The following is a 26,802-nucleotide window of genomic DNA, read 5'->3' on the forward strand; positions in this document are numbered from 1 at the left end:
CCAAGTCACCTGACAAGTCGCGCTAGTGTGAATGGACCCTAAGGCTTCTTTCACACGGTCCGCCTCCGCAGGCGGATCCTTGTTGCTCAGCGGGGATCGATCCGCGATCCCCGCTGAGCCGGGCGGATGACAGCTCCGTCTCCGCTTGCAGAGCGGAGAGGGAGGTGTCTCAGCACCCGCTGCCCTCTATGGGGGATCGGAGGAGAGCGGACCGCTTGTCCGCTCTCATCAGATCCGCTCCTCTCCGATTACTGAATGGATGGAAAAATAGGGTTTCCATCCGTCCAGATTTCAGCACAGGATCGGATGCGGATGGCAGCGGGTGTCAGCGGAGGTGACCTCCGCTGACACCCGCTGCCCCATAGAGCTGCATGGAGGATCCGATCAGATCCGCCTAAAAAACTGACAGGCGGATCTGATCGGACCGCCCGTGTGAAAGAGCCCTTAGACTGAAAAAAGTCTATGGATTACTGACAAGCTGCTGTAAGAAATAACAAATTGATACATAGAAATGGTAAATAAATGATAGTCCCAAAGATATAAACAAACAAACACAACCCTGTGTTCAAAATAAGTACATAAGAAAAACGCTGAATAAGTGCCAGTCCACATATATGCGATGAGAGACATCGGATATGATTCGCAGCGCACTGCTCTGCAAATCACATACGATGTCTGTGTGATGCAAATTCAGCCATACAGATTGTATGGCTGAATTCGCATCACATTCGGACACAACTTACACAGGACCCTTTTTTGGGTCCGCACCAGAATCGGATTGCATGGGTGTTCACACCTATGCGATCTGATTCATGTCCGAACTGACAGTTAGCCCTGCGATATGCAAACTGATCTGGGAGTGTGGTCAACTATGTATTGACACCCCCAGCGATTCGCATATGGCACTGAACTGCCTGCGAGTTGAATGCGATGCGGGAACCCGCAGTGGATTTGCATGTGTGAACCGGGGGGCTAAATGTTCTATATTAATCTAGAACTATAAAAAGAACTAATTCTTAAACTTGTGCAAGCTTCCAACCATTAAAGAATAATTCCAGGCTTGGACAATTGTAACTTTGACTAAACCATACGTGGCTGATGCCCCTGGAAGCTGAGAATCACTGAGGGAGATACTGCTACTCCACTGATCGCCACTTGCTTCCGGGTCCTGTGCTGGGTGGCCAGCCTGATACATGTTGAACGCAGGAAGTCAACCACTCAGTATGGGCATTATTCAGAGAATGCTTTGCATTTGTTTATGAATGCAAAGCGTTCTCAGATTGGACAAGGTGGAGAGTGTGAGGTCACTGCCCCAACTTTTTGCCTTGTCCAATCAGAGAACACTTGGCATTTATTTACTTTTAATATTATTAGTCACAAGGGAAGATATACACTCACCGGCCACTTTATTAGGTACACCTTGCTAGTACCCGGTTGGACCCCCTTTTGCCTTCAGAACTGCCCTAATTCTTTGTGGCATATATTCAACAAGGTGTTGGAAACATTCCTCAGAGATTTTGGTCCATATTGACATGATAGCATCATGAAGTTTTTTCGGCTGCACATCCATAATTCGAATCTCCCGTTCCACCACATCCCAAATGTGCGCAGTGTTCCTCAACCTTTTTTCAGTCAAGGCACCCTCTAAAATTATGATCAGTTTTGAAGCTCCCCTTCTAAAATGTAAAAACTATTTTAATAGTTTTACATAATGTAGCAATATTCACACACATAGGATGCCCAACGTTAGAGGAGATTTATTCTTCCCAAGCAAAAAAAAAATGTTTGCAAACTGGCACTGACTAGTATTTCAATGTTTCTCTTCAATTTTTCTCTATTACTCCGCTAATGTGATCCCTGTGCTGATATAGAGGGACAGGGGAAGGGAAAACAAGGATGCTATGCAGGATACAGACATCCTCCTTATCAACTGATGATGTCATTGGTTGTTAGGATGCCAGCGGCTAGAAGGTTATAATGGTGCACAATGAAAACCTGTGCCTTTGTGTAACTAAAAGGCAGGCTTCATCCACCCACTGGCTTGTATACAACTTTTGGGTAATTTTTAAGGCATCCCTAAAGAAACCTCAAGGCACTCTGGCCGAAAAAGGCTGCTCTATTGGATTGAGATGTGGTGAGTGTGGAGGCCATTGGAGTACAGTGACCCCATTGTCATGTTCAAGAAACCAGTGGTGAGATATTTTGAGCTTTGTGACATGGTGCATTAATCCTGCTGTAAGGAGCCATCAGAAGATGAGGCAACATTTTTCCAATCTTCTATTGTCCAATTTCTGTGCGAATTGTAGCCTCAGTTACTTGTTCTTAGCTGACAGGAGTGGCACCCGGTGTGGTCTTCGGCTTCTGTAGCCCATCTACTTCAAGGTTTAATATATTGTCTATTCAGAGATGGTATTCTGCATACCTTGGCTGTAACCAGTGGTTATTTGAGTTACTGCTACCTTTTGATCATCTTGAACCAGTCTGCTTATTCTCCTCTGGCACCAACAAGAAATTTACGTCCACACAACTGCCGCTCACTGGATATTTTCTGTTTTTCTTGCCATTCTCTGTAAACCCTAGAGATGGTTGTGTGTACAAATCGCAGTAGATCAGCAGTTTTTGAAATACTCAGTCCAGCCCGTCTGGCACCAACAACCATGCCACGTTCAAAGTCACTCAAAATCCCCTTTCTTCCCAATTCTGAGGCTCGGTTTGAATTTCAGCAAGTCATCTTCACTATGTCTGGATGCCTAAATGCATTGAGTTGCTGTAACGTGATTGGCTGATTAGCAATTTGTTACCAAGCAATTGAACAGGTGTACCTAATAAAGTGGTCAGTACAATAACAATTATAACAATAATGCTAATGCAAAATAATGAAAGGATAAGTTCATCTTCGTAACATGTTAAACCCATATTCAGGCTGTAATATGTTATGAACAGACCGCCCCGCACCTCCCCGATCCCCGCCGTGACAGCTAGCAGGGTCCTTCTCTCTCCCTGCTAGCGGTCACAATTTGTGTCTGAGGTTCTTTGTATGTTTGGAGTTTATGCCGCCTACCGTCCCATGTTACAACACTTCCGCTTTCAAAGCCAAACATGTCATCACTTTCACACCTGCAAATCATGTAGTGTGTGTGTATATATATATATATATATATATATATATATATATATATATATATATATATATATATATATATATATAGATTTAGGGAGCTCCGACTAAAGATTGCTTAACCACTTAAGCCCCGGAAGATTTTACCCCCTTTCTGACCAGGGGGTATTTTGCAATTCGGCGCTGCGTGACTTTAACGGACAATTGCGACGCTGTACCCAACGAATTTGACATCCTTTTTTTCCCACAAATAGAGCTTTCTTTTGGTGGTATTTGATCACCTGTGCGATTTTTTGATCATGCGCTATAATCAAAAAAAGAGCGACAATTTTGCAAAAACAACAATATTTTTCACATTTTTTATATGAAATTCCCCCAAAAAAATGTAAAAATCAAAATTTTTTAACATTTTTGGCCAATTTGTTGCTACCTATGTTTGGTAAAAAAAAAAATCACAATAAGCGTATTTTGATTGGTTTGCGCAAAAGTTATTGCTTTACTAACTAAGGGAAAGATTTTTTTCATTTTTGTTGTTTTTTTTTTTTTTAACGAGTAATGGCGGCGATCTGCGATTTTTTTTTGCGGGACTGCGACATTGCGGCGGACAGATCGGACCCTTGGCTGACATTTTTGACACTTTTGGGGTTACCAGTGACATTACTACAGTAATCAGTGCTATACATACGCACGGTTACTGTAAAAATGACACTGGCAGGGAAGGGGTTAACTTTATTAGAGATGCAGTGACTATGTGTGTCCCTAGGGGCGTGCTTCTTACTGTGCAGGGATGTGGCTGTGTGTGTATCAGCCAAGATCAACGGTCCTACATAGCAGGACCGTTAGATCAGTGCTTTTACACAGGGAAGAATGACGGGCGGCTTTGTTTACATTAGCCGCCTGCCTTTCTCCCTTCACAGCGGACGATCGCGAGTGACCGGCAAACATCGGGTCCACCAGTCACATGCACGGAGCTGTCCGTGAACGAGCCGAGGCGGGAGCGCGCCTCCGGCGGCGCGTGCTCGCCCGCTATTGGCTCCCAGGCTAGTGACGTACCGGTACGTCACTTTGCCTGGCCGGGGCTGACCGCCGCAGTACATGTACTTGCGGCGGTCAGCAACTGGTTAATATATACAATATTGTTTAGTCCACTTTTTTGGAATAAATATTAAAACAATCAAAACATTAAAAGCTCAAATGGTAATTTTGCCAAATGACTGGTGGTAGCCAGTGACTTCATACCGGTGTTAGCAGCTGCAGGTTCTCACTGAAATTGCCCATGAATGTCATGATGGACATCCTTTGAGAGAGTCGCTCCACTTTACTGAAGTGCATCATGAATCTGTCCTCATCAGAAAGGTCCTCAAGAGGCTTCCGCTCCCGCTCATACTGTCTTAGCATCTTCACCTCCGCTTCTGTAGGTAAGAAGCGTACCAGACACTCCACAAAATCTACCGGCAATGTCCTCAAGTCAAACCTGGAGAGAGAGGACAAGGTATAAATGTCTATCTAGAGCAGTGTTTCCTAACCTTTTTTCAGTCAAGGCACCCTTTAAAAATATGGGAAATCTCGGGGCACCCTTTAAAATTTTTGGACAGTCTCGAGGCACCCCATTCTAAAATGTAAAAACTATTTTTACATAATGCAACATCCACACACATAGGACGCTCAACGTTAGAGATGATTTATTCTTCCAAAGCAAACACACTTTTGCAAACTGGTATGGACTAGTATGCCAATGTTTCTGTTCTCCCTCAGTTTTTCTCCATCCCCCAGCTAATATGACCACAACGCTGATGGAGAGGGGCGGGGGGGGGGGGTAAAACAAGGATGCTATGCAGGCGACTGACATCCTACTCATCAACAGATTATGCCAAAGGTCATTAGGATGCTGGCAGCTAGAAGGTTGTAATGGTGCACAATGAAGCTGTGGCTTTAGCCCCGTACACACGTACCGATCGTCGGCCGAACGATCGGCCGTCTTTTGTCCAGGGCTGTCGTGTCTGTTGAAAAGTGCAAAAGACTGCACACGAATTTTGTCGGCCAACAACAGCCGACTGCAGAAGTGATGTCATGTGATGGTTAACTTTCCTTGTCTTTTTTCTTTTCTGAGCATGCCCAGTCTTGCAAATCTGCTGTCTGTCGGCCGAAATCTGTACTGACTGGCGAACAATCGGCCGTTCTGGTGTTGGCCAACAAAAATTTTAATGCTTGCACGACAGATTCTGTTCGGCCGAAAATGCGCTGTCGGAAGCATCATACTAACAAGCCTACAATCGGCCGATCGGTCGTCGGCCGAATCTTTACGGCCAACAATCGGTACGTGTGTACGGGGCTTTTATGTAACTGAAATGCAGGCTTCACCCAAATGCCAGTTAATTTTTGGGCAATTTTTAGGCATTTTGCCAAGGCGCCCTGAAGGAACCTCAAGTCACCCTGGTGGAAAAAGGCTGCATCTAGAGGTCTGTTACTAGAATAATATTTAGCAACCTGTTGCAAACAGAGAAATACTATACACTATCATATTTGCACCATGCGTTGCTATAGGCACATTTATGGAATGCACAGGAATAGGAGAGATACATACGTGTGGATGGCTTTACAGATCTCCTCCGTGGCCCTCCCAGCTTTTCGCAGAGTGATTGCCAGGTTCTTGGCTCGGTTTGCCTCCAAAAGGGTCACTTTACTGATTGATTTCTGGGAAGATTTACTCTTGGGGCAGGTAAGATCAATGGCAGCTCCTTGTGCTTTGGTTTTAAACAGCTCTTCAAATTTATCCATATCCAGATCCTGCAAAATAAAAAAAATACAATTTAAAAAAACTCCAAGCTTTTGCTTCATTTTGTATAAACCAGCTCCTCAATGTGTAACAGGTACAAATTACTTTACTGTTTTGGAATGTTGATTTTTACATTTAAGTTGCAAGCCAGATCTATTAAAGTGGTTGTTAGCCCGCTATACTATGATCATGCCATCCCCTCTGTTATATAACGCGGTGTGTCCCTATGCTATATAAAAAAAAAATGCAGATTATACCTCATCTCAGAGTGTCTCCCACTGCTCACGTGACTCCTCAGCTCTCTCCTCTGCCCGGCTGACAGCTTTAGTGGGCGGGGCCGAGCACTCCTGCTGACATCACCCAGAGAGTAGAGAGAGCCGTCACGTGAGCGCCAGGGGATGCTCACAGACAAGGTATAATCAGCATGTTTTTATATAGCACAGGCACAGGGACACATAGCATTACATAACAGAGGGGATTGCATGATCATAGTATAAATATGAGAGCAGAAGAGGAGGGGAGGATCGTGGAGCAGACAGAGCTGGTAGGCAGGGATGGGAGGGGGAAGGAGGACACAGGAAAGCAGAGAGAAGAGCTGCGGATGACAGAGGCACGCATACTGACCATGGTGTCAGGGCTCAGCAGCCATGATAAACCGTAGTCAGTTTACATGAGGGAGGTTATAGCCAGGCAGGATCAGCCAGGTATTTCAGGTGATACAGGGGGCCAAATTACACAGCACAAGCACTGTGCTGTATAACATGCTTTAAGGCAACAGGATCCATTCATTCTTTTTTTTATTTTAAAAAAAATCTAATTTTAGAGAAATGTGTGCTAAGGAGGACTATATGGTTAAATATAAATAAACTTGGTCCATTTATACAGCAATATATCTGAAATAGATGTATTATTAAACATTACCATTAGTACTGTATAAATAAAATAATGTCCGATCTCCAGTCCCAGAAGATGCCAGTTTTGGGAAAACACGTTAGGCAGAGTCTAAGTGTGACGTCATCACGTACCGGCGTGTCGGCTGATACCACAGCCGGATGGTTTTAGGTTACACTGCTTGATTTTACCTGCCTAAATGTAAGTGCAATACTTTTTTCAAAAATAAAAACATGTTTGAACATTTCTCCCTGTTTGTGCTTCACATATGCAATTGTGGTGAGCTACATCTGATATTAATGCTGAGATTCGATTTGTCAACACACTTCATCGATGAGGTCATTTAACCATTCGAGGGTCTGACAGTGAGAGTGCCAACCTAGAGTGAGGTTATTATACCCACTCCTATTTGGTAAGAGGCCCCCCTTTTTCCTCTAAGGAGCACTTTTGTCTGGAAGTTTACAAGCATAGAGCACTTTGTATGGACTATTAGCCTATATGAATCTTTTTTAATTTGAACTTTATCAGTTTTATTGCACATATTGTGTTGGATCATTTCACATTTGTTTATTTTCACTAATTTATGGATTTGTTAATTAGTTGTATATTCATGATTTAAAGGAACAGTGCACATTTTGTTTTAATATGACATTATGCTGCAAAGCAATTTTATTTAAAAAATGTGTGTGTTGATGTACTAACATGGCAATCTACAAAAGCATGGATGATATGAAAAATACAGTATACTATAAGGACCAGTACACTTTCAATTACTACCTACAGTCAGATTAGGGAAAGATAACTTCTTATGGGCTCCAATGAAATTCTCAATGTTATGCATCTTTCTGCTCATATGTTCTCTCTCACCTGTAATATCCTCTCATCATCCAGGTCGCTGAACACAGTGCCACTTATCTGGTTGGGTTTAAGAGCAGTCCAGTTAAACACAGGCAGGCGGAACTTCGTTTTTATTGGCTTCTTGATCCTGATTGCTGAAATAATACCAAAACAGATAAGCAATACAGAATATATCATTTAATGGAGTGTGATTCTATAGATTACACAGGTTGGTAATATTCAATATTTTCCACAATGTTATATTTACCTGACAAGCCAGTTGTTAGGATAACAGAGGGTGAGGAAGATGGAAGAGGAGGTGGAGGAGGGCACTTGCCTGTAGTTAAAATTAAATGGTCATATAAGTATATGAATGATAAGCTGAACAGCATATACAATTATTTTGTCTGTTTATTAGAAACGTAATACAACTGAACTGCCTGAAAAATGATTGAAGAATATGTAAACCCAACACTTCATATTCCTGATATGTGCCTGCTCTACCATGTACTTGTATGAGAAAATATCCTGGTCTCTTTTTATTGCTTCCTTTGTGTGAAATCCCTGGTGTTCCTGCCAGTCTCTCTGATTTCATGTTAAAACTGACCACACTAAGCAGGAGAGCAACGCATGGTTAGTCCTCTAGCTGTGCTGGGATCTCAGCCTGCTCTCCTCTAATGATCATGCTTGTCCTTATACCCACCTCCCCGCACAGCCATTCGCTGGGAAGATAAGTGTACTGCGGTTTCTCCTCCGAACCCTCTCTGTGCAGCTGAGAACAGAGGGAATGTGATCACTTATCAAAAAAGGAGGAAAATGTGTTTTGTTTTTTTAATATCTATGCACAAATGTTTTACCTTTTATTTCTATTTTAAACTGAAATTGGTTATTTTACAAGGTGAGGGTTTACATATACTTTAATAGTTGAAAAATCTAGAAATAAACTTTAAAGCATGCACTGTTCATTTCCTCAACAACATTTTTAAAACTATAGAATTAGGATATTTCCCAAATTTTTACGGGGAACTGATAAAGTTACACTAAGGAAGTACACCTAGAAGCAGATGAAATGCGTCAGTTCCTAGCAACTCCCCATACCTGCCTGGCCACCAAGGTAATTTATGTGCACTGACTGATTGCCCCGGTTCTATGATGTTGGATCAGTACGTAATGGATGTTTAGTTTTATGCTGATCCACCTCTGAATGTAAAGGTAAAGGCTGTGATGCAGTATACATTTGAGCTTCCCCTTCTGGCTGAAGAACCATTGGGGAGGCTAGAGAAGATTTGTAAAACTCCTATATTTAATTTTGCAGCTATTTAAAGCAGATGATACACAATAGGCCAGTGGATTTTAGAAAAGAAAATGCTCATTTTTTCTTGTATTTACTTGTATTTATGCTCTAATGTATTGAGACAATTCTAAAAACCACATTTATAAACCATTATATACAAATACATTTTCTTGGCCAAAAGCAAATTACAAGTGATCATAAAATGGTTAACATTTTCATGCTCTTTTTATACTGGATTCTATTTATGAGCTTTTGTTTGCAGCAATTAAGGAAATCAATTATGCATCAGACAATGAGGTGCTTGCGTGACTGTACTAATGTGTTACCATTTATGCACATGGTACTACTAGTACGCACATATGCTGCTAGATAGGAGACTGCCACAGTCTGTAAATTGTAAGTCACCACTGTCTATTTATTTTACTAATGGTGCTGCTATGTGGATATTTTTAAACACATATGGCTGTTTAAAGCTGAATTCCAGATGCAGCAATTTTTTTATAGTTACATTAATCCAGCTTGAACCCATGTAAGTATGTATGTGCCAAATGGATTTAGGCACAACTACTACAGTGATTGCCGCTAGTTTGTAGGTCCCATGCTGAGCGGCTGGACTGCTGATTACTGAATATAGATGGTCATCCGCTGGCCACAGGCGCCATTCAAATCAGGAAATGCTTATTTTATTTCAATGCTTGAGGTGATTGTAGCCATATTGGTGCACTTGTAACAAAAACAACTGTATTGTCCATGATACTTGTTTTTTTTGCACTAACATCCAAATTTTTAGGACAAGCTTTCTTTAAGGTTTAAGCAGTGCTATTACATAAAGTTTTAGCAAAAGATGATAAATGAGAAAAAAAAAAAACACAAACATACACAGCAATGGTAACTAAACTTGGATAGCTAGTGAGATAAGGCAGGGAGAGGGCTATGGAATGGGTGGGTGGGGGGGGGGGGGGGGGAGAAGAGTCACAAAGGTGAGAAGGGTCACACCTTACTGAGGTCCACATTTAATCCATTACATTTTGTGTATGGGAAGTAAAATGGCACCCCAATATGCAAACTTATTTATGGCTAACCTGCAGGACAAATTTATTAACACCACACAACAAAAGCCATATAGATGCATTCACAATATTGGGAATATTTTAAACATATGAACAGTAAAGAAACAAATGTACTAATTGATCAACCCGTTTCACCCGTCATTCAAACTACAAATGGACTATTAAAGCACATACGTTAATTTCCTAGACACCAACAACAAACAGAAAACAAACCGGTTACCTCTAAATACAGGATATTAAAAGGTAACAAGGGGTCTTCAAACTAGGATAAAATTTACAATGCTTTATAATGACACAATAGAAGCATGGAAAAAAACATTGCAATATAGTACAGTTAAATATATGAACAACAGTTGAGTACCTTGCAAACCTGCAGCACTGACGACTGAACGACCAGGAGGCACCAAGTGCCCGAGTAGAATGCGCCTAAACAGAGTAAGGAGGAACCTGGCCCCTAATGGAATAGGCCCAAATCACCGTCTGTCTGATCCATCTGGAAACAGTCACAGGAGTAGTGGCCAACCCTTTCCGAGTTCCATCCGTGAGTGCAAATAGTGAGTCTGATTTCCTAAAAGACTCCATAGCTGCCAGGTACACCCTGATTACCTGAGCCACATCCAGGGAATGCAAGGCAATTTCCTAAGGATGTTTAGGCCTGGGACATAGGAAAGGCAACACAATGTCTTCATTCAAATGGAAATCAGAAACAACCTTTGGAAGGAGCGACGGACAGGGACGAAGAACCACCTTATCTCTGTGAACCACCAGGTAAGGTGAACAACAAGACAACTCCGCCAGCACAGACACCCTGCACACAGCAGTAATAGCCACCAAAAAGGCCACCTTCTGGGACAACGTAAGCAGGGGAACCTCCCAAACATTTTCGAAGGGAGGTTTCTGGAGAACTGACAACCAAATTGAGGTCCCATGGTGGCAATGGACATCACACTGGAGGAGCCAAGTGTCGAACTCCCTGGATAAAGGTACGCACCAAAGAGAGTGTAGCCAATGGATGTTGAAAGAAAACCAAAGGCCAAAACCTGGCCCTTAATTTTACCCAAAGCCAGGCGCTGCTCAACCCCTCATTGGAGGAAAAGGGGGAACCCCAAGAGACTCACACCACGCAATGTACGTCTTTCCAAGCAGATCTTCCTAGAGGTAGATTTTCTTGCCTTTAACAATGTAGGAATCACCAATTCAGACAAACCTCTATTCTTCAGCACCTGGCTTATTAAAAGCCAAGCCATTAAAGCCAGCAACTGTAAAGCAGAATGGAAGATTGGCCCTTGGGACAGAAGACATTCCCTGAGAGGAAGTCTCCAAGGAGCATCGGCGACCAGCCGTACCAAGAACAGCGAGGCCAGTCTGGAGCCACTAGAATGCATCTGTGGCGTCGGCCAGAGGATCCCGATACCATGTCACAAACCCCTGTACCTTCCCTAAAATGTGTACAGCAGACAGGGCTGGAACGAATCGGTCTGCCCACCTTAGAATGCCGGCTACTTCCCGAGCCACAAGGACACTACTTGTGCCCCCTTGGTGATTGACAAAGACCACCGCCGTGGCAATGTCCGATTGAATTAGTACCGGACACCCCTAAAGAAGAATTGTCCAGTGATCCAGACAAAGTCTGATCGCTAGGAGTTCCAGTGCATAAAGTCCGGACCGCTGAGTACAATCTGTGCCGAGGACGCCTCCCCACTCGGACAGGCTGGCATTCGTGGTGATAACCGTCCTGTACAGGGAGAGAAAGGATTTTTCCTGTCAAAGTGCCAGAGAATTAAGCCACCAGTAGAGACCGTGGATTCCTGTCCCATTTCAGCAGAATCTCTTTTTCCAGAGATCTCGTGTGGAACTGTGCAAATGGAACCGCCTCAAAAGGTAGACACTATTCAGCACCGTATGCAAGCCCGGAAGGATAACCGTCTGCTGGACAACAGAAGCTGAATTGCCTTCTGCAATGTCTGGAATTTTTCCAGAGGAAGAAAAAAAACACTCTGACTGAGGCCGAGTCCAGAGTCAGACTCAGATACTCCAGTTTTGTGGACAGAACCAGAGCAGACTTCCGAAGTTTCAGAATCCAACCAAACTTTCTCAGTTTGCATAGTAATCTCCCAAGTTGTCCATCAGAGCAGTTGGAGGCTCTGCTCACAGAAGAAGATTGTCCAGGTACCCCAGTACCGCGATTCCCCAGTGACATATCAATGCTAGAAACAGGGACAACACTTTTGTGAAGACCCGAGGAGCGGAGGCGAGACCAAAGTAACACCACAAACTAGGGATGCACCGAACATTATTCGGCCGAAAATAGAAAAAATAGCACTTATATATGATATCGACTATCGTTCTGTGGCCGTAGGCGATATTCATATCGCCGAGGTCATGATATTTACAGGGGGAAGGGACTCGGAGGAGGACAGGAGGACTCACAGACTTCCGTGTTAGGCAGGGGAAGCCGGGACACTTCAGCGGTGAGCATACATACATTACTCACTCGTGCACTGCAGCCCGCCCCACACATTCAGTGAGTCTTACTCTCCTCCCTAGTTTTTTCAATGGCACATTCAGGAAGCCAATCACGCCGTGATTAGCTGCACAGTGAACCAATCACGCGTGCCTGCACACCTGATTGGTTCCGTTGTGCCGCTACTCACGGCGTGATTGGCTTCCTGAATGTGCCATTGAAAAAACTAGAGAGGAGAGTAAGACTCACTGAATGTGTGGGGCGGGCTGCAGTGCACGAGTGAGTAATGTATGTATGCGGCTGTGCTCCTTTCCAGGCTCCTACTACCACCACTATGAGAGACTGTCTGTCACTGTATAATCTGATCGAGTCCACACTGACACTGACTGACTGTCACTGAGTAATTGATGTTACCACATTAACCCTGACCTGCCCAGTGCCCTCTATCTGCAATTAAAATTTACAAGGCTGCCTGCATGCTTCCTGATTTCCATTCCCAGCATCCTTCCCAATCCCTACAGTGTCACTAACATTAACCCTATGGTACAAGGCTGCAGTGTGCACTGAATCCCATTCCCTACAGTAACATTTAGGGAGAGAGACATGAGAGGACAAGAGAGATAGAGAGAGAGACATGAGAGGACAAGAGAGAGAGAGACATGAGAGGACAAGAGAGAGAGAGTGAGAGGACAAGAGAGAGAGAGAGACGAGAGGACAAGAGAGAGGACAAAAAATTGGCAAAATAAATGGAAAAAATGCGAAACACCGCGTTCGGTATTCGGCCTTCGGCCAAACATTTCATTATTATTCGGCTTCGGCCAAGAATTTCATTTCGGTGCATCCCTACCACAAACTGATAATGCTCCTCGCCCACAGCAAAGCGGAGGAATCGCTGGCTACCAGCACATATTGGAATGTGAAGGTAGGCATCCTTGATGTTGATAGAAGCGAGAAAATCCTCCTGATGTAGGGACGCCACTACTGTGCAAATGGATTCTATTCAAAACATCTGTACCCCTACAAAGCAGTTTAGCACCTTAAGGTCCAGAATTGGACGTACCTTGCCTTCCCTTCCTGGGAACTGTAAAGAGGTTTAAGTAAAACCCCTGAAAACGTTCCGAATTCGGAACCAGAACAATCACCCCTTGATAGAACAAGTATTGCACTGCCCCAAAAGAGACCCCCGTGAGCGATCTGGGGACAAGTGCAGGTTGGAATGGAAGAACCTTTCCAGAGGATAAGACTGAAACACGATCTTGTAGTTGGACCGAATGACATAGTGGACCCACTTGTCCTGTACCAGGGAGGTCCACGGATCTGGAAACCAGTGAAGACGCCCCCCCCCCCCCACCCCAGATACCGTGGTGGGCTCCCCTTCATGCAGAGGAAGCTTTGCCTGCAGGTCTGGAAGAGCCCGCTCGTGGCTTGCCAGACCAGGTCTTCTTGGAACCTCTGATGGAGGCCCTGAAGGGCTTTGATCCCTTGTCTTGAGACCCTGAGGGACAAAAAGGCCTCTTATAAGCCAAGAAGAATGGCCCACGTCTATGACAGGGCTCCTTGCTCTTGGTAGCTTGCAGAAGAAGAGTACTCTTCCCCCCTGTGAAACCCTTAATGATGTCATCCAAGGAAGCTCCAAACAGTCGATCCCCTACAAGGGGGAGATCAGATAAGGCCTTCTTAGAAGTCTGGTCCGCAGACCAGCATTTCAGCCAGATAATACGCCAAAGGACCACTGCTGATACAGACAGCCTAGAATCAAACGAGCTGCTTCCAAAGAGGCATCACAGATAAACTGTAGCCCCTGGACCAACTGATCTACCAGCTCCACAAAGGCAGGGGAAACTTGTTTCTCCTCCAGGTCCCGACGTAAAAGTTTAGCCCACTCAGTCAGAATTTGCGACACCAGGGCAATAATGAATACCGGCCTCAGTGCCAAACCAGCCAGAGTGAACATATGGCAGGCCAGAGCCTCCGCCCTCCTATCAGCCAGGTATTAAAAGGCTGCGGACTCCTCAACCAAATTGAGGTAGCTTTAGTTAACCTGGAAACCGGCGAATCCACTACAGGTGGGACTGTCCACTTTTTAAGCAGGGAATCCTAATAAGGATACAGCATAGCAAAACGCTTAGGGACCACAAGAGTGTGTTTTGGACAACCCCACTGTTTTGTGACAATGTTGTCAAAGTATGCAGGAAAAGGAGGCCTCGCTGCTTCGGAGGGCCTGTGGGTGCCAAAAGGGACTGAGGCCTCTGACGCAGCATCAGTCGCATCCTCCATTTTTAAAGTTTCACAATCTGACACAATCAGTGCATCCACCAGTGCATTTTTATGGGAGCTAGAGGACAGGAGGAATCATCTTCACTATCTAAGCACTCAGGGTGCGTGGACGCAGATCCAGTAGGGTGATTCGCCACTGCGGTGGCTGAAACAGATTCAGGATCTGATGAGACAGATGACGCAGGGGGCGCTATATGCTAAGCTCATCCGGAAAACATAAGCAGGGGAGGGCCACCGACTGCGATCCCGCAAATAGGACGCCGACCAAGGGCCTACAAATGGACCACCTACTGGACCCCGCAAAAAAAAAACAAGGGGGTCACCTTCCGAGCCCCTCCATAGAGGCCTGCATAATAGGAAATAGCCCCTTAAAAGAGGGCAGGTGCCCTGCACAATAATGGCGGCATGGCTGCCATAAAAAAAAATAAACCATCCCCACAGCGCCACCCCTTCCACGGGAGGCACCAAGCTGGCGGTATGACCTAGTAGGCCGCAAAGCGCGGCCTAAATTTTTGTGGAGGCCCAGCTGCAATTGGACGGATCCCAGCAAGGCAGATGCCCAAAAGAAAGAGCAGGGGCTTTAGCTAACCTCACTGGGGCTGCCTCCAATGGAGGCGCCCGACTCGGCTGCATGGCCTAAATTTTTGTGGACGCACAGCCGCTTGAGCGCAAGCCCCAGCAGGACCGACCACCCAGGGGCAGATGGGGGGAGGGCGGAAGTCCCACAGTGACTACCAAAATTTTAGAGGGACTGGGGGAGGAGTGGAACCCAAGGGTCTCACCGTCCCAGAGAGGGGCCCATGTTCACCCCAAAACCATCTGGGGGAAGAGGGGGGGGCAGCTACTTACCATACCTGGAACAGGGTGGGCAGGGCTCCTGACTGACCACCACTCCATCGGAATAGGGGGTTGTCGGCCAGGAGGAACGTTTCGACTCAGGCCGAGGCCAGATCGTATGCGCCCTTGCGAGATGTTTAACTTGCAGGCCAGCCCCTGTCCAGTGGAGCTATGTTGCGGCCGACCTAGTGCGGAGCTGAGACCTGCGCACGCTCGCTGGCCAGACTGGGGGGACCCTCTGGATCTAGATTATCTAGTCCGTCGCCCAGTATGGCAGTTGATTTTAGATTCTCACAGGAACAAAATAACAAAGATAAGAACAAGTTAAATTTAAACGGAAAAAAAATTGCCATGACCAAAGATCCCAGCAAGGAACTAGGTCCTCACTCCTGACTAGGCAAGAAAAGTGCCTATAGCTGAGAGTAGGAGTATACCCCCCTGGGACTGGCCCATAGTCATAGTCAAGCTTTTTCCTGCCTAGTATCCTACTCCTGTAGGGGACAGTATAACGCAATGGTCACGAAGATAAGGAGCTGTGTCTGACAATGAACGACAGAGAAAGATAATTTTCGTACAAAACTATTCCTTAGATGGTATGCAACCTTTCTGATATTTGACAATTCAGACAAATTTGTGTATAAGTCTTTTGAGATACAGTCAATTATGAATGCTAATTGTATTGTAGAAGACATTCTGCCACCCTTCCTCTACTATGCCCCTGATGAAAGAAAATAATATTTTCTGAGACGTGTTGGGATGAAGAGGATACCCACTCACACCAAGCCTTTGATTCTTTACAAAGTACTCAACTGTTGTTCATATATTTTAACTGTACTATACTGCATTGGTTATTTCCATGCTCTTATTAAGTCATAATAAAGCACTGTATCCTAGTTTGAGGATCTCTTGTTGCCTTTAAAGTCCCATACATGGGGGTAACCAGTTTGTTTGAGGGATGTTGGCAACGACTTAGTGGTTATTTCTGGTGGATATATCATTATTCCTAGACATCATAGTATACATCAGGGATGACATGCTACACACCTCATTATACAGGAACCAACTGACAGATATAACTATCGCCATAGTTCCATCATACACAGCAAGGCCCCATCAGATATCAGAATACTAGCACATGCCTTCAAGAATGTTTACAAGGACAAAACCATTAATAAAAGCATAAACATAGCCCTGAAAACCCCAAGAGAAAATCTCCTCCAATAAAAGGAAGAACAAAAAACAAATAACCGTGTACCTCTAGTCACCACATACAATCCAGCACTAGAAGAGATAAGAAATATATTCAAAGATTTACATCCCATCATAACAGAGGAGGAAATGCTGAATGAAATATTCCAACAACTCCCAATACTGGCTTTCAGGTAATCACCCAAACGCGATGCCTACTACAGTGATTTCCAGCTTTCATGGTAATCCCGCAGGTATGGCACATACATACTTGCCAAACTGAACCAATGTATCTACTATCTAGGTAAAAATTGCTATACTTGGAATTCATCCTAAAGTGGTTTTAATAAAGATGTTGTTTAACTTCCATCTAGATTAGACTCTGTATGCTTTTTCCCCTATCTCATCTTTTGCTTGCAGTAATTGAGAGCTGAAAGCTCATGACCCTTATATTTAGGTGAGTTAGTGATCATATTAATTTCTTGGTGCAAATGTTAGGGTCATTATAAAGACCTGACAGTTTACCATTGTTAAACAGTGTAGGACATGCATACGGTCTGCTACAAACTAAGATTTGCATAGACACCACTCTCCAGCCTGTTATATTACCATAAAATGCTAGCAAAAGATCCACCTGGAGATTCAAGTCACGGTAACTGCTGTTTATTTCCGAATGGTTGTGCAATTCTCTATCTATTCCAATAGAGAATCTAGAAGGCTGTCAAACTTACCCATGTGTACCCCAAAGACATCTTTATGTCAGCCTTATTTTAATACTGCTTGTGATGCTGTGTCTGTCAGTTATGACTGGCCCAATGACATAAGAGAATCTCTGAGACAATCTGACGATCTGATAGGCACAGTATCAGGAACACAGTGGAAGAAGTCTAATGAGACGACTATCTATAACATGGCACACGTTCATTATAGGAATTGAGAGAGAAGTGTGATGGCACACAAAGGTCGCCAAAATCACCCCTCCTTCCAGAATTAAATTTGTATTATTTTATGTACTCTTTAAACAGCAGAGATAATGTTTACTGTAGGTGATTACAAAATGATGAACCAATTTCAGCGTAAATGAATGAAAAAGGTCAACATGTTTAGCAGTGCCATCCTTACTTGGCATTGGAGGAGGTGGTGGTGGTGGAGGTGGAGGAGGAGGTGGAGGTGGTGCTGCAGGTAGAGGTGCTGGTGCAGGTGGGGGCGGGGGTGGAGGTGGTGGAAAGTCTGCAATCAATGAAATGTCTCCAGGTAGGCCAGCAAGTGATGAGGGGATGATCCCAGCAGACCCAAACTTCTGCTGCTGTAAAGCATTGGCCTGCTCCAGCTGGCGGAGCTGCAGAAATGCTTCCTCCTTTTCTTTGATGATTTTCCTTAGCGTGTTCACCTGATGACTTGTGGTCTCATACATATCCTGGAGATGCAGATAAAAAGGAAATTAACAATCCACAATTTGAAAAGAATGTCAATGATTCGGAAAAGAAGGGGGGCCCTGCTGGAGATGTGGTTTATTTTTATACATAAAAATTACGTGCACACACACATACATATATACACACACACACACATATACTGTGTGTGTGCATATGTGTAATTTATATTTCCATTCAAGCAGATGAAAGCATCCGATGGGCTCCCATCACTGTTATAAAGTAGTAGCATCCAAGAGAGGTATGCTACAACTAAATGGCGGCTCTAATGACACACCTTTCTTGGAGTCTAATATACATTATATACACACACACAAACACACACATACATTTTGTCCATAATAATATAAAAATTTACTGTATGAGCATGTTTATCTGCGACATATAACTGTGTAATATTGTGGACACAGCAGCAAGATCCATCTACTGTCCATAAACAAGTGCCAGGGGGATTTGAATCTGGGGACCATGATTTTATTTTAGTAACTTTATTAAATAAACCTTAAAAACATAACCTTAAGTAAATTTGTGGATTCTTGTGGTAAAAACAAGAAGAAAAAATGCATAGTGCCATGGTCAATGCAAACTAAATGAATTCACTTAGGTAGAGGGGACGCTTGGTGGAAAAGGTCAGCTTTTAGCATGTAGTAAAGCTGGACATACACTGTTTGAATCTCTGCCAGTTCAGCAGGGACCGTCCGAGATTTGAACAATGTATGGGCAGGCTTATATACTCAAATTGATTGATCAATTAACTTGGGTACAACCAGCCAGTGGTAGTTTTCATGCTATTATAGCCACTGGCAATAATCAGGGATGGTCTTATGACTTCTGTCAGTGTCTGGTTAAAGCTTGCAGGAGGAATTTTCATTCTACTCTGACTGTCCTATGAGGCATCAGGACCCCTAACCCTCTATCTGGACATTGCTGATTGGCCCTGTGTTAATCACGTACAACCATCCCAAGGAAGAAGAAAAAAACTCTCTAGCAATACACACCAAACTGAGCACGTGCAGAGTGACTGTATATACAAACTGATTTTACTGTTGTGGGTTGAGTAACACTTTAACTGTGATATTAGTACAAAGAAGAGTTGCCTACCTCAGCACCTTACTGCCTAACGGAGAGAGGGACTAAGCACTATATCGTAGCTAAACAGAAAAACAATCCCTTGGTCAGAATGGCACAAAATATCTTAGTTCTGACAAGGTCAATCTAATTTATTTTAATGCTTTTTTCAGCAACAAGTAAATATATAGAACATAAATATAAATAAAATTTGATTAAAAAAATCCCCAACTTTGCAAAAATAACTGACTAGTAAAATAAGTGAATTTTAAAACAAAAGTGTTCTAAAGAAAGATTGAAGTAAAACTATCTGCGATTCTTTTTTTTTTTTTTTTTCCATTTTGGATAGGGCATGGGAGGTTTAAAATCCTTGTCAGATTTTTTTTTTTTTTTGTTTGCCATCTGTATCCCATTGCGGAGATTTTCCTGCGCTTCCTGTCCCATAGACAAACAGGAAGTGACTGGAAATCCCTGAAAATTAAGGGAAATCCTTGGGGACCAGTGTCCCCATTGGAAGATTTCCCTTCTATTACTTTTCTGGGGAAACCCCAAAATTTGGGGTTTTCCTTTATTTTCACTTTCAATAACAATGATACACAGGACAGAGACAGTGAATCTTAACGGGGACACAGAGAGCAATATAAACTGACAAGCGTTCTAATCCCTCTGCACTCTATCCCAAACTAACTAAAACTTTTTCCTTTAGTTATACTTAACCACTTTTTGACTGCCCGCCGCAGTTATACTGCGGTAGGCAGCCGCTCCTGCACAAACCACCGCAGGTATAAGTCGGACGCGGGCAGGGAGCAACCGAGCGCCGCTAGCGGCACGCTCCTGCGCGGGGAAGCCGATGCACGGGGCAGGCGGCTCCGATTACTGCCTGACACCCGCAATCGTTCCCCGCTGAGAGAAAAGGACGGGCAGCTGTTGTAAACACAGCCGACTGTTCTTCACCCTGGAATGATCATAGAGCCCCTGTGATCCTTCTATATAGGATCATAGGCCTCTATGGTCATTTCACAAGCCATGCCCCCCCCCCCCCCCTTAGTTCGAAACTCTCCTCTAGGCTCACATTTAACCCCTTGATCACCCAAAATGTTAACCCCTTCCCTGCCAGTGTCATTATTACAGTAACAGTGCATATTTTTAGCACTGATTACTGTAGTAATGTCACTGGTCCCCCCCCCACAGTGTCAAAAATGTCAGTTAGGGGTACGATCTGTCCGCAGTCGCGCAAAAAAAAAAAAAAAAAAAAATCGCAGATCGCCGCCATTACTAGTAAAAAAAAAATTTTGGGGAATGTTATATAGCAGAATCTGAAAAATATTGTTGTTTTTTTTTTTTTTCAGAATTTTCGCTTTTTTTGTTCATAGCGCAAAAAATAAAAATCGCACAGGTGATCAAATACCACCAAAAGAAAGCTCTATTTGTGGACATCAATTTTATTTGGGTAAAGCGTCACATGGCCGAGTAATTGTCCGTTAAAGTAACCCAGTGCCGAATAGCAAAATATGGCCTGGTCATTAAGGGGGCAAATGCTTCTGGTCCAGAAGTGTTTAAAGTAATAATAAAATAGCCGTCATAAAGAGAAGAAAGAGGGGGAATCCAGATCATGCCAAATGTTTATCGGGGAACTTTTGTGATGCAAGATGTAGTAAACAGTAATAAGTACATTATTTCAGAATTAAATACAGTCGTTCAGTATCCTGGGAAATCCCCAACAAGTCACTACGTGTAAAAAGAGAAACTGAACCTTGAGGTCAAGAAACAAGAAGTGATGCCCCAGCAGGAGAGCAGTTATCAAAAACAAACTTAAAATGCTTAAAAAAAACAAAAACATATGGAAGACGCCAGTTGAGCAGCAGAGCAGTACTCAGCTGCTTTAATTTACCCCAGTGCAAAAATACCACAAGCATGAGAAACATTTTGAAAAACACCAAGTGAACTGGGACAGCACATCTGCTTGTATAGGGATGTTAGGAGCACATCACACGCAGTTCGTACGCCAAGCACTAGGCCTGCAAGAACTACAATTTCTATGGGCACATGTACCCATGAAGGATGGCCAGTGTCCACATTATAAGGTCAGGAATTTCTAGGTCAAGTTCCGACATCCTGCAGTCTTCTCTTGTGGTAGGAAAAGCAGGTCCCAGCATACTCTGCAGCCACTTGCTTACAAAGATTGCTTGTCCTCGGATGGATTTTCTATCATCTCCTTTCCTTGTGAAATTATGCTACCTAAACCAAAAATGATGAGTGATCCCACCATTGAAGAAACAGACACGTTCTATCTCCCAACCACTCTTGTCCTATTACGGCCAGTTGGGTTTTAAGAAATCAAGATTCATAGTCGCTCATGCGTATTCTATACAGACATCAGTGTTAAAAGACACACTCACACACTCTTTGTAGCTCACCCTAATCATATCCAGGTCCTTTTCTCTCTGTAATAAAGTTTTTTCCAGCTCGGCCACGCGCATCATGTTCTCATTCTCCAAATCTAGCAGCTTTTCCGTCATCTGGAAGAAAATCATAATTGCAGTTATTGGATCCTTATGCAGCTCCGAACAACAGTACCTACTGAAATCTTCCCAGCAGCAACTATTTCATCTAATATCACTAATCAAAAGTGAAAGGAATCCTGGAGATTTTTTTTTCTTTTCTACACTAAAGGAAATCCCCAGAAATCTAGCAAATACTCCAAGAAGGAAGCATGACGCAATCTATGGTAGTCTGTCTGTTTCATGTGCATTGTGGTTTAACTTGTGACCAGTTTTTTTTTTAATTTTACCTCATTTTTCTAAAATGTACCTGCATGCAGGCAGTGGGTTGTTTTTCAGAAAGCTCAGCAAGTTTTGCAAACTGGGTGTCATGGATGCATCCCTGAGTTAATTTAAAGTTGAAATATATCTTTTGTTTGACTTTACAGCTTAGCCCAAGCTAACTATGTCCTGGAGTCAGAGAGGGGGCTGATGATGTCACAACCTCTGACTCAGCCAATCAGAAGAAGCATTGTATTAATTGATATAATACACAGCTTTCTATAAATAACTGAGCACCGTTGTGATAGACTCTACTGTGTTCTGGGTATGAGACAGGAAGGTCTCAGCTCGAACCCGGAACATACTGCGGTATGCATTATGTAGCCACAGGGAAAACTGGATTTTTGACTTACCATAAAATCCTTTTCTCTGAAGTTCATTGACAGACGCAGCTCCATATTCTTCTTAACAATTGGTTTATGCTGCCCCTACAGGAGTAGGACACGAGGCAGGAAAAATCTTTACAATGCCTATGGGGCAGTCCCTGGGGGCACACACCCACTCGCTCTGCTATAGGATTCAGTTTTGTTGCGAACAGTATCAGAAGAAAATAACCCCCACCCAACTCATAGAGGGGTGGGTGCTGCGTCTGTCAATGAACTTCAGAGAAAAGGATTTTACGGTGAGTCAAAAACCCAGTTCTCCATTGTTCATTGACAGACGCAGTTCCATATTCTTCTTGACCATTGGGACGTCCCAAAGCAGTATTAACATGAGGGGTGGGAAGGAACGTAATTCTCAAAGGCTAAACTTAGCCAACCAGGTAACATGGAGCTCGACCAGGAACAACTGGAGCTTACCTAGAAACAACATACACGCTCAAAGAGACTAAATGCTCTCTTAAACAGCAGCCTGCAAAACCTTGCGGCCAAAGGAAGCATCCGAGGATGCCAACACATCTACTTTGTAGAATTTTGTGAGCGTGTGCACAGACGACCAAGTTGCCGCCTTGCAAACATGTATTACTGACGCCTGATGGCAAAAAGCCCAAGAGGCACTCAGCGCTTTAGTAGAATGTGCCTTCACAGGGAAAGGTGGGACCTGACCCTTAAGTGAATAAGCCTATACCACCATCTGCCTGATCCATCTGAATATGGTCGCAGCAGACGCAGCCAATCCCTTCCGTAAGGACAAAAAGAGAGTGATTTCCTGAAAGACTCAGCTGCCAGATAACCCCTAATTGCCTGAACCACATGCAAAGAATGCAAAGCAATTCCTTTAGGATGCTTGGGCTTAGAACAAAGTGAAGGCAGCACAATGTCTTCATTCAAATGAAAATCAGAGACCACCTTAGGAAGAAAAGACTGATTTGATCGAAGTACCACTTTAGCTCTGTGGACCACTAGATAGGGTGAATGGCAGGACAGCGCCACCAATTCAGACACTCGGCGACCAGAGGTAAAAGCCGCCAAAAAAAATACCTTCTGTGACAGTGTAAGCACAGAATTTCCTTAATGTTTTCAAGGGGAGGTTTCTGAAGAACTGACAGTACCGAGTTAAGATCCCATGGGGGTAACGGGGACCTTAGCGGAGGAACCATATGGCGAACTCCTTCGATAAAGGAGCAAATCAAAGAATGCGTAGCTTAAGGATGTTGAAAAAACACCGCCAAGGCCAATACCTGGCCTTTAAATGGTACCCAAGGCCAACTTCTGCTCAACCCCTCTCTGGAGGAAGGCCAATATTCTAGCCACTGAAAAAGAGCGTGGATGCACTTTAATTGATTCACACCATGCGATAGAGCTGTATGATTCTGGCCAAAATGAGAATCACGATTTTTTTGCTTGGAATAAAGATCACGATTATCTCACGATTCTCTGTGTAACATCTTTTACATTATAAAAAAAATTGGGATAACTTTACGGTTTTGTTTTATTTTTTTTATTTTTTTATTCATTAAAGTGTATTAATTGCGTTTGAAAGACTGCTGCGCAAATACAGTGTGACATAAAAATTTACAACAATCACCATTTTATTCTGCAGGGTTTCTGCTAAAAAAAAAAAATATATAAATGTTTGGGGGTTCTAACTACTTTTCTAGGAAAAATAAACTGATTTAACTTGCAAGCAACAAGTGTAGGAAAAAGGTTTAGTCTTTAAGAGGTTAAACTTCCTTCCTCCGGCAGAGGGAAAGAAAAGATACAATGTAATCATTTGTGTTTACAGTTCAGTGGGAGACTAATGCTGATAGGCTTTTGCGGGAGGCTTTTTTTTTATTTTTTTTGAAAGCTGCTCCCTCACAGCTATGTAAAGAATAGAGCAAGTGTCATGTTAAGATTGTCAGGGGGAGTGAATCGCGATCTCGATTCTGTTACGATTAATCATGCAGCTCTACCATGCAATAAACATTTTCCATGTACAATGATAAATCTTCCTAGAGGTAGATTTTCAAGCCTTCAACAGTGTAGGAATCACTGAGTAAGACAGACCCCTATCCTTCAATACCTGGCTTTCAACAGCCACGCCGTTAAAGCCAGCGACTGTAAAGCAGGATGCCCTTGAGAAAGCAGATCTTCCCTGAGAGGAAGTCTCCAAGGAACATCGGTGGCCAACTTTACCAGATCAAGGTACCAAGACCGGCGAGGCCAATCTGGAGCCACCAGAGTGACTGGAATCCCTTCCACCTCTATCCTGCACAGAAGCCTCTCGGCAGAAGTGTTAGCAGAGGAATCGCATAGATCAGCCGATACTGACCCCAAGGAGCCACCAGTGAGTCTGTGGCGTCGGCTAGAGGATCCCGAGACCTGGCCACAAACCTCTGTACCTTCTTGTTGAGCCGAGAGGCTAACAGGTCCACATTGGGTGTCCCCCACCGGACACACAGCAGGTGAAACACCTCCAGGTAAAGGGACCATTCCCCCTGATCTAACACCTGACTCCTAAAGTAATCTGACTGACAATTTTCCACTCCGGTGATATGCACGGTGGAGAGGGCTGGAACAAATTTTCTGCCTATTTTAGGATCTCGGCCACCCGCCGGGCCGCCAGGACACTTTTGGTGCCCCCTTTATGATTGACGTAAGCCACTGCCGCAGCATTGTCGGATTGAATCCGAATTGGACAACCTTGCAGATGAATTGTCCAGTGACTCAAGCAAAGCTTTATCGCTCTGAGTTCCAGAATATTGATCGGTAGTCTGGACTTCAGGAGTCCAGGCTCCCTGAACACACATCTATCCAAGCACTCCAGCCCAACCAGACAGGCTGGCAACTGTGGTTACCACGGTCCAATACAAGGGAAGGAAGGACTTGCCCTGATGCAGAGCCAAGGAACGGAGCCACCACAGTAGAGCACTTCTTGTGTTTTTCTTTGTGTCTTGCCAAATCAGATTGTCCAAAGATTTTGAATCCTTGTTCCACTTGACAAGTATTTCTCTTTGCAGAGGTCTGGTGTGGAATGACCAAATGGAACCACCTCAAAAAGGTAGACACCATCGGGCCTAGCGCTCGCTTGCAAGTCCACAGGAGGACAGATTGCTGGATAACAGCAAGTGAATCGCCCTCTGCAACTTTTGCAGCTTTTCCAGAGGGAGAAACACCCTCGCTGAGGCTCAGTCCAGAGTCAGTCCCAGATAATCCAGTTAAGAAGATGGGACCAGAGCAGATTTTTTTAAACTGATGTTCCAACCGAACTCTTGCAGAGTCAGTACAGTGATTGACAAGTCGCCCAACAGGACTGAATGTGAGTCTTCTCTTAAGAGGAGATCTTCCAGGTACCCCAGTACCGCAATCCCCCGCTGTCACAGTAATGCCAATACCGAAGCCAACACCTTGGTAAAGACCCTGGGAGCGGAGGCGAGACCAAAGGGTAACGCCACAAATTGATAATGCTCCTCTCCTACAGCGAAGCGAAGAAAACGCTGGTGTCCAGCGTAAAAAGGGGCGTGTAGATATGCGTCCTTGATATCGAGGGAGGCCAAAAAGTCCCCTTGGTGTAGGGGCTCCACTACTGTGCGAATAGACTCCATTCTAAACTTCTGTACCCACACAAAGTGGTTTAAAGCTTTGAGGTCCAGTATTGGACGCACTTTGCCTTCCTGAGAAGGAACCGGCACAATCACCCTTAACAGATAACAGATCTTGTACCGCCTCTCGTAGATCCCTTAGCCGATCTGGAGATAAGTGTAGATTGGACAGAAATAATCTGTCTGACATTCGAGACCAGAATTCAATCTTGTAACCCGATCAGATCAGTTCGTGGACCCATTTGTCCTAAATCAAGGAGGTCCATGGTTCTGGAAAGAAACAAAGACGTCCGCCCCCCCCCCCACACCCCGGATACCCGGATACGGGTGAGGGTGCCCCTTCATGCAGAAGGAGACTTGTCTGCAGATCTGGAGGGGTCTGCTCTAGGCTTACCTGACCACGTCTTCTTGGAATCCCCAGATGATCTAAATGGCTTTGATCCCTTCTCATGCATGCCAGAGGCAAGAAAGGGCCACCTGTGTGCTGGAAAAACAAGGGCTCCGTCTGACGAAGAGACTTGTCCTTAGCAGACTGAGGAAGAAGAGTACTCTTCCCACCTGTAAGCCCTTTGATAAGTTCATCCAACGAAAAACCAAATAGCCAGTCCGCTGTAAAGGGGAGATCTGACAGAGCCTTTTTAGAAGCCTGGTCCGCAGACCAGCTTTTTAGCCACACCATGCGTCTCATGGTCACCCCTACTGCGGAAATTCTAGCCGCAAGGGGGGCTGCATCTAAAGAAGCATCACAAATAAACAGTAAGGC

General features: G+C 44.1%; 1 protein-coding gene across 1 annotated transcript in view; it reads right to left on the reverse strand.

Annotated features, from left to right (window-relative positions):
• FMNL3 (formin like 3) overlaps nucleotides 1-26,802 on the reverse strand; it is a 188,686-nt gene that overhangs the window by 16,001 nt on the left and 145,883 nt on the right. The window contains exons 13-18 of the mRNA XM_082244917.1: nucleotides 21,671-21,772; nucleotides 17,875-18,169; nucleotides 7,891-7,959; nucleotides 7,653-7,777; nucleotides 5,703-5,905; nucleotides 4,358-4,592 (exon numbers count right to left, since the gene is read on the reverse strand). Coding sequence (XP_082101043.1) covers nucleotides 4,358-4,592; nucleotides 5,703-5,905; nucleotides 7,653-7,777; nucleotides 7,891-7,959; nucleotides 17,875-18,169; nucleotides 21,671-21,772 — 1,029 coding nt within the window. The remainder of the gene's footprint in view (nucleotides 1-4,357; nucleotides 4,593-5,702; nucleotides 5,906-7,652; nucleotides 7,778-7,890; nucleotides 7,960-17,874; nucleotides 18,170-21,670; nucleotides 21,773-26,802) is intronic.

This window comes from Pelophylax lessonae (genome assembly GCF_965119305.1).
Source record: "Pelophylax lessonae genome assembly, chromosome: 2".
In the NCBI taxonomy this organism is placed as follows: Eukaryota; Metazoa; Chordata; class Amphibia; order Anura; family Ranidae; genus Pelophylax; species Pelophylax lessonae.